The sequence below is a fragment of the Coturnix japonica genome, chromosome 4 (assembly GCF_001577835.2).
Source record: "Coturnix japonica isolate 7356 chromosome 4, Coturnix japonica 2.1, whole genome shotgun sequence".
In the NCBI taxonomy this organism is placed as follows: Eukaryota; Metazoa; Chordata; class Aves; order Galliformes; family Phasianidae; genus Coturnix; species Coturnix japonica.
The window spans coordinates 74425494-74439866 of NC_029519.1; the positions used below are offsets into that span (position 1 = coordinate 74425494).

The window sequence follows — 14373 nt, forward strand, 5'->3', positions numbered from 1 at the left end:
TAAACAAGATGTCCTTTGTGTTAAGATAGACACCACCCTTCAATGCTTTCTGAAGTGTGACTGTCTTTTTATTAAGCTTAATATGATGAGTTAACACATGATACTTGTGTCATAGGTAGTATAAGAATGCATATGAGGAAACTAAAGCCAATGGAAGCCAAAATAAAGTCCTGCTTTGAGTAATACCTTAACAATTATGAAGGGCTCCTTAAAAACATAATCCAGCACTCTCTTAGGTTTGATAAGGCACAAAAAACCCTCAGGTTAAGAAAAGCATTCAAAAGCTAGCAAAACTAAGCCATTTTCTCCTAGTCTAGTCTCCTTGCATTTGTCCCTGCTCTCCCCCAATCTCCATCCTTGCAACTCATGGGCAGGCAGGCGGAAGGAGGGAGATGAGCCTTGTCTTCTGTGTGCCCCTAAGGACCAGCTGTCAGCACAAGCCACACAGGGGCTGGTTTCAGGTCACACAAATATGCCCAGAGTATATTTCCTAATCGCCCTTCAGGGCTCTGTTCCCAGCATCTCCATGCCTAAAGTCACATGCTGGATTGCTTTTAGTTTGTGAAAGAAGAGTAAATATTGGCTAGCAGGTCAGCCACAGGGTGAAATGATCTGTCAAAACCAAACAGCTCCAGCCATCCTCCTCATCTCCATGCCTGTAAATGGCTTTTAGAAAAAAAAAAATAAATAAGAACTACAACTGCAAGTTCTCCAAGGTCACCTGTGAAACGTGCTCTAACCTTGGATCTCATGCCTACCCTGCCTTTCCATTTCTGTGGTCTAACTTGTTAATTACTGATGCTCTGTGCATTTATTTTTAGCAAGATTAGTAGTCATTTCCTAACCCAAATCTCTGTGTCTATTTGCAACAGAGAATCATAAGATCACTAAAATCAGGAAGGACCACTAAGATCATCTAGTCTAACTGTTGACCCATCCCCACTATGCCCACTAACCATATCCCTCAGTGCTGCATCTCCACATTTCTTGAGAACCTCCAGGGACTGTGACTCCACCACCTCCACCTTGAAAACACGTACATATATTTCTTTAACAGAACTCATCTCTACAGACATATTTTTCTAATTATTGACAGCCATTTATTTCCTGCCTTATTACCTTTAGCTTCTGCTTATATGCTCACCATAAAGATAAATCTGCAAAATTATTCTTGTATATTCAGTACTTGCTACAGTAGAGATCCCATTTAACTACCTTTAACCCTAAAAGAAAAACAAGTATTCATAACAGCTTATACAACTGAAAGAACAGCCTTCAGCCAACATAAGGAACCCGGTCTTAAACATACTAATGAAAAGAATTTTTACCCAAAAACAAGAGCACTACACCACATGAAATGAGGATAGAATAAGGAGACATTAGGGTGAAAAAGGCAGCTTTCCTCAATGATCAGCCTGTCCCTGCAGCAGTACAAATACATATCTACTCAAATCGACAGATTCCTTAACAGAGGGGGTCATTGCATACAGGTGGTCCCTATCTTCCCTTTTGCCTCCAAGGGTGGCTAGCTCCTTATTCTGGCTCATTCTGTACCAGCTGTTCCCAATCTGAAGGCCAAGAAAAAAACATTTCTGTGGGTGCTAAGCTTTCTGTGGCCTTGGGTACCCCATGACTGGGTCTGTTCTCATCTGTGTGCTCTTTGATCCAAGGGCTGTGAGCATCAGCAGGGTAACGTTATTGCTCTCAATGGATTTGAGAATGATCCCGTGTTAATTGTTACAAAGACAAGACAAAGACACTAAATCATTATATTTTCCTTTAGCACTCTCTTTACTTGTGAGCAAAGTTAACTTACCATTTCTTTCGGGAAAACAGATTTGATAAGCATGAGTGATAAAGCCTTCCACCATACCGGAAAGGAAACATGCATAAATTTCCATCCTCTGTAAACACTGCAATACAAGAACAAAAACCTCACCATGCAGCTGAGCACCAGCCCAGAGGTGTGCGTGTATATGTATTACATTGTTATTATAGTAAATCGTAAGTCATCACAGAATCATAGAACGGCTTGGGTTGGAAGCAACTTCAAGAATCATCAGGCTCCAACTCCCATGCTACAGTTAGCTGCCTTCAAGTTCTTCAGCAATACTTTGGTTTCTGAGTCTTTACAACTTCTGTTATTAAAGAAAAAGTCTAAAATCCCACATAATTACTAAATCAGCAGAGAGTGATGGGCTCTGCGGTAAACACCTCAGAGCATTTCAAGCTCATAATACATTGCAATTTCTGGTACAACAAATGGCAATTACATTCATTAATTGCAATTATCATTTCTAATTGTGTAGTATTGTAATAGCATATTAAATTGATTTCTGGTGTAGTATCCTTCCAGGCTACCTATCACTTTGTAACATCTGTTTAAAACAATTAAGGCACAAGGTGGTACAAGTTGAAATAGAAACAGCCAAGGGAAAGAGGATTTTAAAGGTTAGGGAGTGACAGATCATTTTAATCATGCCATCTTCCCCTTGGGATAAGTGGATAGAAATTGATGGGACAGGTATCTGAGAAGGGCAAGTGTTCTATTTGCCAAGTCAGTGATAGCTGTGTAAGAATGGGTTGTGGGAGCCTAGCAGAAAAAAATCCTTCAAGATGAATGTTGAGAATGAAAGAGACTGGAGACAGAAAAGACAACGAAAAGCTGTCAGAGCTTATTTAACCATTAAACTAAAAGAAATCTGTTCTGAGAACCAGAAGTATGAATGGGAAACCAGCCTCTGGAGTAGGTGAGGAACAGGGCATAGAGCCATGGTCAAGTACTGCCTATTTCCACTTTTTGGGGCTGACATCACTCTCCTCATCCTGAGCCTAACCCTGCAGTCACAGCCGGGGCTCCATCACACCACTGTGATGTCTTGCAAGCCCTGACACATCACCTCAACTCACTGCTGAGGACATTTGTGAGCACTGTGTGAAAATCAACCCATCCCTGTGGTCCAAGCCTTCTCAGCCAGCTTAAATTACGGTCACCCTATTAGCTTTGGCTGTCCCTGTGTCAATGCAAAATAGCTACCCCAGTCACTTTGCTATCTCTTTTTGAAGCATAGAATTCATTGTCTGAAATAACTGGGTGAATGTTCAGATATTTACTTTCACTGCTTGACAGCTCCCATTCTAATTAGCTACAACATTGTGAAAATAATTCCACTGAGAAGACTTATTTAATCCCAAAGGTCATTAAAAACTGTTTTAAGCTACAAAGGCACCAGAAACAGCCCAATTCATACAAACCACAACAGCAAAAGCACGGAGCAATAAAGGCTTTAAAACTGGAAGTCTGCAATGTCTGCACACAGACAGGATGTCTGAAACTTCAGGTTTCAAAACAAATGCAACACAGCAAATTGCACAGAACTCAAACCCTCCTCTCGCACAGAGATCAAGGGCAAGAATTGAACTCACACATTCAAAGAGCTGCGTATGTACTTTAATGCATAGGGCAGACACAGCTCTGATGAAAATAAAGGGAGTTGCACATCACAGCCCCGCCATGTTAGGACACAGGGTAAGCCACACAAGCTCAGAAAAAATGAAAATCCCAGCAGCAGCTTTGCATTAATCCCCACCTGAAGGAAAATTACCTGGGATGCCCGAGCTAATCCCAAGTTCACATCTACACAGAATTTAATAGTCATAGCAATTCCATAATCCTTATGCATGTTGAAACAAAGACAGGCTTACTGCTGGCGTGCACAGTGTGGATGCAGAAAGGCAGATTGTTCTTACTGTCATGAAAACTGTTGGATTTGACTCTGTACCTTGTAGGTGAGTGAATTCATGTTTTGAGCCTCTTCCTGCCCCAGATTTGTGGTGCTACAAAGAGAAAAGAAAAAAACGTGGAATGAAGAAAGAAATTCACTCTGAGAACCATCCTGTAGTGAACAATATGCCCCCAAACTGTGTTTCTCTCAGTTCTTCCACACAGATCTCGTTATTTGCATCTAATTTCAGCTGGGGATCTGATAAATGGGTGTAAATAAACACTGGATAGCAGAAACTCTGTTAAATCAGGAGAATACAGCACAATACCATGAAGGCTGAGGCTCTGCTCCATTATGTCTTGCTACTGCCAAGAAACACATCTCCTATCTTCCTCTGCAAAATGAATGTATGTATTCTGGGGCCAGCTGACAGTTACAAATAATATCCTAGGATTTGACTTTAGCTGGATCCCTCGGGGCATTAGCTAAGAAAGCAACCTCAGCTTTATTTGGGTTTGCCAATCAAGCAAGCAGAAAACATTATTGCTCGTTAGAGCTGATCTGAAACCACGGGAAATAATAAAAAATGGGGAATACGCATAAAATGCTGCTGCCACCAGAGGTGCTGGGAGCTGATCTATAGCAAAATGAAAATATCATGAAAACAGTCAAGGAAGCAGCACATCATAGAACCATAGAATGGCCTGGGTTGAAAAGGACCACAATGATCATCCAGTTTCAACCCCCCTGCTTTGTGCAGGGTCACCAACCACCAGACCAGGCTGCCCAGACATCAGCCTGAACATCATGAGCATAGATGTGGATAGAGAATGCAATAAGCAAGGGAGAAGGCAAAGCTGTTTCTAACAGAGCTCGATCATATCTGAGGAAGAAACAATTTTTTTCGCTCAAACTCCACACTACTTCTGTCTGCACTGGGCAGTCTGCATGGCTTCAGCCAAGGCTGAGCTCTGTCACAGGCATTGTGAATATTCCCCTCTGCCCCAGCATAGAATATTTAAGAAGATACTTCTACACTTTGCTTGAATAGTTGGGATTACAGCATCACTTAATAGTTTTAACGTAGCTGATGAAGTAAAAATAACTATAAGGATACACAAGTGTGGGCCTGGGCTATCAACTATGCACAAGGCACAAGCTATCCTACAAACACTGCTTAGTCCGCACTGCTGTGGGCCTTGATCTAGCAAACCCTCCATGTTTGAAGCACTCCTTCTTTCTACTTGGTTGGTGGCATCACTCATCCAGCCCCAGGCAGCACTGCCCTGCCAGGCAGCATGTAGCTGATCTGCCACTCCAAAGCAGAGCAATCAGACTTACCTTCTTCATACAGTCACCGCTCAGAGCCAGAGCCAAGACGAGAGCGAAAGGAGCGCAGGCTTTCATCTTCACTCCCCTCTCAGTGAGGTTTTGCCTGGAAGAAGGAATCTCCCAGGGCTGGGCTGAAACAGAAGGGTGAATAAGCAAGAAGTTTTCCCAAAGGACTGCAATTTGTTTGACTGTAGGGTATTTTAGTTCTCTAAGTAAGCAGAGCTCTTATCATTGTTAATCATTAATGCCTTTGTGGGTAGATGGGAATGCTTGTAGCAAGATACACTGCCTAAACTGCATGGAGTTAAGAGTTTATCATGTGTCTGACCCCAGCTGCTGGTCTTTCTTCCTCTGTGGAACTCAGCACGTGGTAAGGGCACCTCCAGAGCAGCTGATCCAATGGTGCTTGTAATCGGGAGGTGTCTGGCACCCAGACACTTTGCATCTCTTTCTCCTCACAAGGATGGAATAACAATAACAGGGAGCTCCCAGCAAGCCCTCTCAGAAAACAGCACTGTGTTGCAAAATATGGAACAGATCAATGCCAATATCAGGCATAGGAATTACTCATTAACAGATAGTTACCTGTCCAACCATGACTTACAATAACAGTCTTTTAGCAACTCATTGCAAGAATTAGAGGGAGCCCACGCCAACGACAAAACAGTTGCTGTACCAAAGGCCTCCCTTCTGCAGCTGCCTGAACAAGCCCATCTCAGTGTGGAAGTGCTTGGCCATGGAAGCTGCACGGGAGAAGCATTTCTAATAGGGATGCAGAAAGCATTGCTAAAACTGAAATTTCACCAGCAGAGTCTGTTTCAACCCCACCTTGCCCCACAACCCAAATCCACAGGTTTGGCTGGTCTAACTGTGCCTGCGCTTGAGGCTCTCGCCAACCATCGCTGTCAGTCAGGGACCACACCTCTTCACACCCAAAATACAGCAGCAGGCAGAATCCCATAGTCCTTGCTTAAGTTTTGCTCTACACTTTGAAGATTCACAGCTATGGAAGGAGTGGGAGTTTATGTTTTAACCCAACAAGACTGGCGGTAAGGCCCTGGGCTCGAGTGGAGCTACCCAACACCATTTTGCCATGATGGTTTATAGTGCTGGAGGGAATTTCCAGTGGATGTGCTATTACACTGCTGTGTCTGTCATCAAAGTAATAGCTCTTGTTAGCACAATCATGCAGATACAGATTTATGGACAACATTTTCCTACTGACAGTAAGGCTTCAAAGAGCAAAAACCAGGTGGATTTGGAATTGTCTCCCCACGCTCCAGCAAAGAACAAGCAAGCGGAAAAAAAATTACCTTTGTGCATTGTTTGTTGGCTGAAGATTTGAAACAACTAAAGCTTTGGCACAGATGAATGGCATCGATGCATCATATTTTTCCTGAGTTTACAAATAGGAAATAAGAGGCGCAGACAGACTGGGCTCCCTGGGGACACCTGGCAAAGCTAGAACATAAGTATAAACTTCCTGCCCTCATGATTGATGCAGGTCTTCAGGCTTTAATCTAGCAACTCCCATACAATGGCTTATAGACGTAGATTAGTATCCAGACCCCTGAAATTGTGCAAAGAAAGACTTTCTTTTTCAAAAGCCATTGGCTGCTATTCCATCCAGTGTTGCCAAAAGCTCTGCAGAGGAGCAGGAACTAAGCGGCCATGGAAGGAGGAAAATACTTCTTTAAATGTTGTGCAGATGCTTCTTTCCACACATTTCTAGAATAAAAACCATCCACTTCTGTAACCAAAGCATTGAATTTCAGTGATAACCAAGGCAGCTTGTAGGAAAGCCTTTTCACGTAGCTAAACTGAAGAGGAAAAGAAAGGTTGTGTTCCCTGAATATATGCTGCTCCTGGCTGCTGTGTGTAGGCATCTAACTACAAGCAATAGTCACTGAGAGTCTTTCTGGAGAGTCACAACTCTATACATTTTGGCTGGAACTGATTCTGTAACTTAAGGAAAAGGAGGAAGCAACACCAGGAGCTACTTGACTTGCTAGGGCATAGCTGGCACAAAGCAAAAGCAGAAGACATTAAAGCAAGCAATTGCAACAGGAGCTGCCAGAGAAGCACTCCTATGTAATGGGAATTACACCTGAGTAAAATACATATGGCAACCCAACAGTGACTCCAGGGTTCAGCAACCCACGGGTCGGGCAGATGAGCCCATGCAGCTGCTCTCCTTTGCCTTCTCAAGTCGCTTCATCTGTGACTCATTATTTCCAGCATAGTGCTGGAAACTGTCTGTAAAGGGGGAAAACAGTCAGTTGTGGATAGAACAAATACCACAAGATCAACAAGAGAAGGGATGAAGATATGGGAACAATCCCTGTTACACTCAGGATGGATTTCCTAGCCCTAAATTTCAGACTTCTTCAAGTGCTTGTTTTGAGTGAGGCACCATAAGACATTGAAGATAGACATCGATATACATACACACACATATATACACACATACATATATATATAAATAGAAGAAATCTGAAAACAGGAACTAGAGGAAAGACCTGGTGTTGGGGTGCTATTGGGAAGCTCCAAAGGCTGGAGCCTGTGTTGCAGTTTATCCCACCAGCAAAACTGCGGCTAGAGCCTGGCTCTTGTTTTATAAGAAATATCATTTTCCTTTTAAAGAAAGGCATGTCTCGATACTTAAATTTTCTGCACACAATATTGAACACTTCCTGTGAAGTACACATAATCTAAATGCGCTCAGAGCCACAGCTACAACTGGAGTCAATGAAAGGCTTCAAAGTAGCGCTGGGAAGTCTTTATTATGTTTGCAGGCTGTAATCCTTCTGTATCAACGGCTAAAAACCCTCCATTTCAGAAGTTATTTTCCCTTTATAATAACATCATCATGGGAAAATGAAAAAGCAAATAAACACGCAATAAATGAACAGAAAAGAAACAGAAATATTTGCTGCAGGGGGTATAACACACACTGATTGTGCTGCCTCATTCGTTTGCCTTTTCCTCACTTCCCACACTGCGGTGGTTTTCTCTCTCCAAATATAAGAATTATTAAAAGCCCAGACTGAGCCCAGACTCTGAACTATTGAGTAATAATGAAGCGATGTTAACAGCGATCCTTAATCATTCAATATTAACAAAAAATAAATTGTCAACCTCCGTCATTAAACAATAAAACTGCAGCTTTCCTTACCAAGGCACACACTGGATATCAATGAAGAAAACAAGTTTAGACACATCCATATGCATTCCTACCCATGTATCACCTATTGAGCAGACTGGGGGAGGAATGTTTCCCCCTTGACTGAAGGTCAAGGTTTCCTAAGATTCATTTCTTGATCAGTGTTAACATTTCTGAGAAATCTACCACACAGTAACTACAAAACAAGAAAAAATATCATCTTTTCTAACAAATGGTTCCCCCATTGTACTTTCGCAAGCATTTATGCTTTTTCAGGTCATGTTTTCTTCTTGCAAAGGCAGTTTTCTCTTCTCTTTTGAAGGCAATACATGGCAGCCAAGTAATGGCAGTGTTGACTCCTGAAATAATCTGATTTCCAGGCATTAATTGGTATTAACACCCCAAAGCTCCAGCCCACCTCCATAGCTAAGAAACTAAGTGCCAGATACGGACATTGGCCCCACAGACAAGTGCCACTACCTCACTGCAAACCTTTCTGTTGGAAAGGATTGCCTTCATCTCCGTGGCTTGAGATAGTTCCCATCATCTGTTCTTGGGAGCGTTTACTAAAAGTTGGCTGTCCCTCTTAATGAATACCCTAATCACCAAAACAGAGGCTAATTAATACTCCTGAGCTCCAAGGCTGCTGATTTTTTTTTTAAGACTTCTTCTTTGGAGCAGCACCTGGAGAAAATCCACTGGGCTCCTTTGCTGAAGACACACGGAATAGAAGAAAGGTGAAACTGTTTTGCTTGCTTGCTTATTTCAGCAAGGAGAAATAAAAGCTTAGGTTCAAATCAAGGTGAACAGCGCCCCAGACTGATGAGTTATTCATATGGACCCCAAACAGTGCAGCACCCAAAAGGCATCACTTTCCACATGGTTATTACACTTCTTGATGTCACCTCTCGCACCCTCTCCCGGAAAGCTTCAGAAATCCTGAGGGCAAAAATCTACATGGTTTTGGCTTCCACAAGAACTGAAGCCCTGTTTCACCCTCAGCTGCACCAGACTTTGCTGGTAATATTTGTGGTCGTGCAAAACCTCAGCCACAGTGAAGCACAAACCATCCTTTCCTCTGTCAGAGCAGCAAGGCTGGTAGAAGTACATCTGCACAGGTCTGGTTTCTGGGCAGATGGGCTACAGTAAACATGGATTTGGAACTGCTCTGCTGCAGCAGATACTGATGTGATTTACAGACATGCTTTCACCCAAACGTTTACTCCTCCTCAGCCCTCTCGCTTCCCACTCTCCTCCAGCACCTCTCCTGGCTTCCCTCACCCAGAGCTCACAGCTCTCCTCTCCTCTCTTCCCTTCCTCTTCTTTTCTCTCCAGGGATGGAATCTGTTCTCTGATTCTGCATTTTTAGTTTCAATCCCTAACTGCCCTAATTCCCTACCACAAACATCTTTACACGTGTTGGCTGGTATTCTTCACACCTTGTCTTCTGCAGGGGTTGGATCTCTCTTTTGGAGTCTCTGCAGACCTTCATGTTGTCATCACGACTCCCCATGGAGATGCATCTGCCTCTGGATTGTGGGGTTGTCTCCCTGTATCTTCTCTGCCCACCATCTCACTCTCACTGGTGTGGTTTTATTAGATGTCACTCAAGACTCACATCTTGCTGCTTACACGGTGCTTCTACCCCTTTGCCTCTTGGAGGTCACCTCTTTGCTCTTGGTATTCTCCAGCAGTGCAGTCCTTTGCCAGAGTTTCCTGTGTTAGTCTCCCTTCCCCAGCCCAGTGCTTCACAATCTTTCCACATCGCCTGCTCACAGCAGGAGGAAACAAAAGACCCTCACACAGCATGCAGCCTCTACAGCCTTCCTAGGAGCAGCAAGCACCCCAAGATACCACTAGGCAGCACGTCAATGCAACTCTAAGATCACAACCTTCTGTTTCACTTTTTTCCACTGACACAACTGGACTTGCGTTGGTAGGCTGTGGCATCAGACAATATCCTACCTGCAGTCTTTCTCTTTACAACTGACTGCTTTTGTGTGCACTGATCTTGTAATGGCCTCAAGCTCAGAAATCACATTTCAGCCACTGCTGTTGCATCTATATGCTAAAAGATCCCTGCCCTTATTTGTAGCTGTACTTGGCCACGTTTCTTTCTTGTATCTGGAAAACATTAGTTCTGATCCGAAAAATCAAATCATATAAAGTAGCTAAGTTTGAGCAGAAAGAAGGAAACCAGGCTGTGATTTCATCCCGCTAAGCACACAAATCTGTGAGTGATTTAAGGCTGCGCTACAAGCCGCAGTGTGCAGAACCCTCATTTACACAGATCACACACGGATCCAGTTGCAAAAACTAACCAAGATTTTAGAAGAGACAACTCCAATAGTTCTTTCACCCTCCCAGATGTTGTGGCATATCTAAAATACTCTGAACGCAACCAGTCTAGGATGTGTTTGCATGAAGACACTGTTCCTCCTACCACAAGAATAAGAGTGGAAAGTAGGTAACTGTTTTTGGGAGACTTTTTGATACAAACCTTTACTGATAACCCTGGCTGAAGCAGCAGGTCCATGCAGCGAGGCGGATGGTGTTTTTTTTTAGCTGTGTACTCACAGAAAACTGACAAGAAGAGGTGTAGAGGCACCCACTTTCCACTGCTGCCATCCCGTTTAGGTAACTTCAGCAGAGGCTGATTTGCAATTGTTAGGCATGTACATTTTTAGCTGTGCTCAAATTCCTGCTCTTCCACCCACTTTCTTCATTAGCATATTAGACGCCCCCATGGCGTTCTTTTAAATGGTCTGTAAGTCAGGCATGTGTGAGGGGAGGTGGCTCCAATCCTGCAGCTGAAGGCAGCTGAATTCTTCCCTTTCACAGCAGGGAATGACACCAAGGGGTAAGGGACAGCTCCATGGGACGACACCAGCTCCACAACCTGCCTTGACTTAGGGGGTTATTGCCTATGGTTGGATGGAGAACAGAGGCTACCCAGAAAGCTCTACTCATTCTAATTGCAGCCCTAATAATAGCCCGTATGGAAGCATATATATATATACACATACGTATATAGTTTCCATATTTTTTTCCATGTATACATATCTATGGCAACAAGATGCCTTTCTGTACGCTCACTTGGTGCTTTGCAGGTAGCTCGTGTGCCAAGAATCATCTGTCTGTGTCTTTTGTGTATGGTGACCAGGCAAAGCCATGTGATGGACATGTCTTCTATTAAACCTGCACTTCTGCAAAGGAGGTGTGGCTGTCATTCACTGCCATCAAGCAGCTGCCCATGGCCAGCAGGGCAACTCGGATGTTGTGGTTTCACCATAAGGATGTGCACCTCGGATTCATCAGCCTGTATTTTCAACACATTAATTGAGCACAGTGTAGGCCTAGGCTTTCCCTGGGGTTTTTACATCACAAACCCTGTGGCAATCCTCTAAGGGGCTTTCCCAGAAGGTATTTCTAATAATGATGTGGGTAGGTGTTGTTCCAGTCAAGCAGTCAGCTGCTTAGGACAGTGAAAAGTTGCCATTTCTTTCCCCATCTGACACAAATTCCCTTTTTTTTTCCTCTTATTTTTTTTTTTTTATCCTTTTTCCTCCCACTTCCTTTCTCTCCCACTATATCCCCTCAGCTGAGCTTTTACCCAACTGCTCTGGTGGTAGAAAACCCAGCTGAGGTCCACCAGCCCCTTAAGAGGTCAGCAAAGGCAGAAGGTGCCCCTGGGCTTTATGGTGCAGAAAGGATGTACTGAGGGTACAGTAACTTTCTGTGTTTACATATTTCTCCCCTCAGCATCTCTTGCAATAGGGATTCTGTCCCCGACAAAGCCTAAAGGGACCAAACATAAAGCAGGGAGAGGTATGAAATGACAAAACTGGGGTCGCTGCCAGTAAACAGCCCTTTATGCACTGCATAAAACCCAGCTTCAGAAATGATTTGTGTACTTCTCACTGCTAGCCCCGGGAACAGGTCTGGGATAGGGATTGCACCATGTGGTTAAGGCCCCTGCTGTGTTTCCTCCCTTTTTTCCCCTCATTTCCCTGTAACTCTGTGCCACTCCTTGTAATTGCTGCAGAAGTGTAATTGCTGCTCTGTGTAATTGCTGCAAGAAACAATCTGAGCTGTCATTGACTTACATTGTTCACACATCAGGAGAAACTGGCAGATCAGATTCACCCCACCGCCAGAGACATGCTGCATATGTATCTACATCTGAGGCAAGCACTGAGGATCCCATTACAAGCAATGGAGATCTAAAAACACACGAGAGTGGAATTTAAGGTACAAGCCACCTATCCAGATATATAGCTTTAACACATCATTTATTACATCCAGGGACACGAGGTCTATCGGATCAGCTCTGTTAGGATTACTTGGAATTCAACTGGACTTTTGCTCACACATGGCCCAGTCCCATTAGTCATGCAGGTTCCTAGCAAGGAGCATCATGTCTTATGGCAACAAGTGAGACCTGAAGCACTGTGGAGTTTTGAGCACCACAATATAAGGAGGACATAAAACTATTAGAGAGCATCCAAAGGAGGGCTATAAAGATGGTGAAGGGTCTGGAGGGCAAGGTGTATGAGGAGTGGCTGATAGGTGCCCACTGCCACCAATTATCTTCTGCTTGCAAGTTCCAGCTAACTGCTTTGCATGCAGAAGGCCGATCTCAGCCACGAATTGCTTCATCACAGTCATAGGACTGGCTCTGGATATTCTAAAGTTGTGGAAGAGATGGAAGTTACGTGGATATTATTGATATTTGAGTTCATGTCATTCATAAAATAGTAAGTATAGGTAGTGAAAGGCATGCTTGTGCAAGTCTATAAATACAGGAGAATAGTAATTAAAGGGTAGTTTCCTCTTATTGTATATTTTCAGCTTTCCAGAAAGTGCTCAAATCATTCAGAGAGACCCCAGTTCTCTCTCACAGGAATGGGGATGGACACTAGCTTCATTTCTGTGCCCTGATTTAAGATTACTGCACTCCAAGAGATTATCTTAAATTAGATTAATTTATAGCTGGCCTTTCATTGCTTATCAACCTACTCAAGAGTTGAGGCTTGAAGCTGTATAATAACTACATCACATACAGTTCTGAGACCACAAGTAGAGAGGAGGGAAATCAAATGCAGTGCAGTTTAGTGTGTCCTGCAAAAGCAGACACTAAGTACTTAAGAATGCCTGGTGTGAACTATAGGCACTCCAAGTTGCTTTTGTTTTACTCTTTATCTACAGGGGTAGGATTCATCTTCATCACCAAAAACCGGTACGAGATTGTCAAGGGGATAATGTTGTGTTGGCACAGACTTGGAATAATTATGTTTCAACCCCATCAGTCATTATTTTCTACTGTTGGTACCCACATTTCTGTGCCTCCCCTTGCTCTGGCAGTGTTCAAAGCACAAATGACAAGGGTGATAAATGAGATGGGAACCATTTAAGAATCATTACATCACTGATTCAAGTTAGCATGCACAGGCACTGACAGTTCCACTCTTGCTGCCTGGTAAATAAGAGCATTCATTTATTTCAGCAGTGCCTGCTGCAGATTCGGAACCATTCAGTGCATCATTCCATGCAGAAACTGCAGAGATGGACAACCCTGGTTCTTGCAGAAGGGCAGCCAGAGAGGGATGACTTTGTATGTGGAAAACATGCAGCTGCTGCTTTGCCTCAGGATTGCAATCCCTTTGTGTTGCTAGAAGAGAGCAAAAGGAATTAATTAAAGGCTAAAAATCAAACCCGCTATTATTAAATTCCTAAAGATGAGCTATTTTGAAGGTATATAAATATTTGGCATTCTTAACAATTCTCTTTAAAGAAATTCTTCTATGTAAGCCAGGTTTAAGGAGATTTCTTTGCAAACTCAAATAAGACACAGGCTGCTTTCAGGCTGTCTCATACTTTAAAAGCTCTGATGTAAGTAAGTGCTGGGTCCAAATGTCAGGAGGTCCCAGCAGCTGAGCTCGGAGGACAAGAACTTGCTCTACACCTTCATCCTCTGTGCCAATGCCTGGTCCAGCCATACTCCACCACAACTAAAGATGGGGACAAAATGCAACTACTCTGAAATGCACCAGTTAAGGTTTATATATATAAATGGTTAGAATGAATGTAGATATTTTTTCCCTGTGAGCAACTGGGGAAAAAAAAAAGAACCTTATTTTTCACCTTCAGATT

At 43.3% G+C, this 14373-nt stretch overlaps 1 protein-coding gene across 1 annotated transcript in view; it reads right to left on the reverse strand.

The window, feature by feature from the left end:
- The window catches only part of HGFAC (HGF activator), a 35076-nt gene extending 29819 nt beyond the window's left edge, over nt 1–5257 (reverse strand). The window contains exons 1-3 of the mRNA XM_032444376.1: nt 5067–5257; nt 3783–3837; nt 1817–1913 (exon numbers count right to left, since the gene is read on the reverse strand). Coding sequence (XP_032300267.1) covers nt 1817–1913; nt 3783–3837; nt 5067–5132 — 218 coding nt within the window. The 5' untranslated portion in view covers nt 5133–5257. The remainder of the gene's footprint in view (nt 1–1816; nt 1914–3782; nt 3838–5066) is intronic.
- Nucleotides 5258–14373: the final 9116 nt, after the last annotated feature.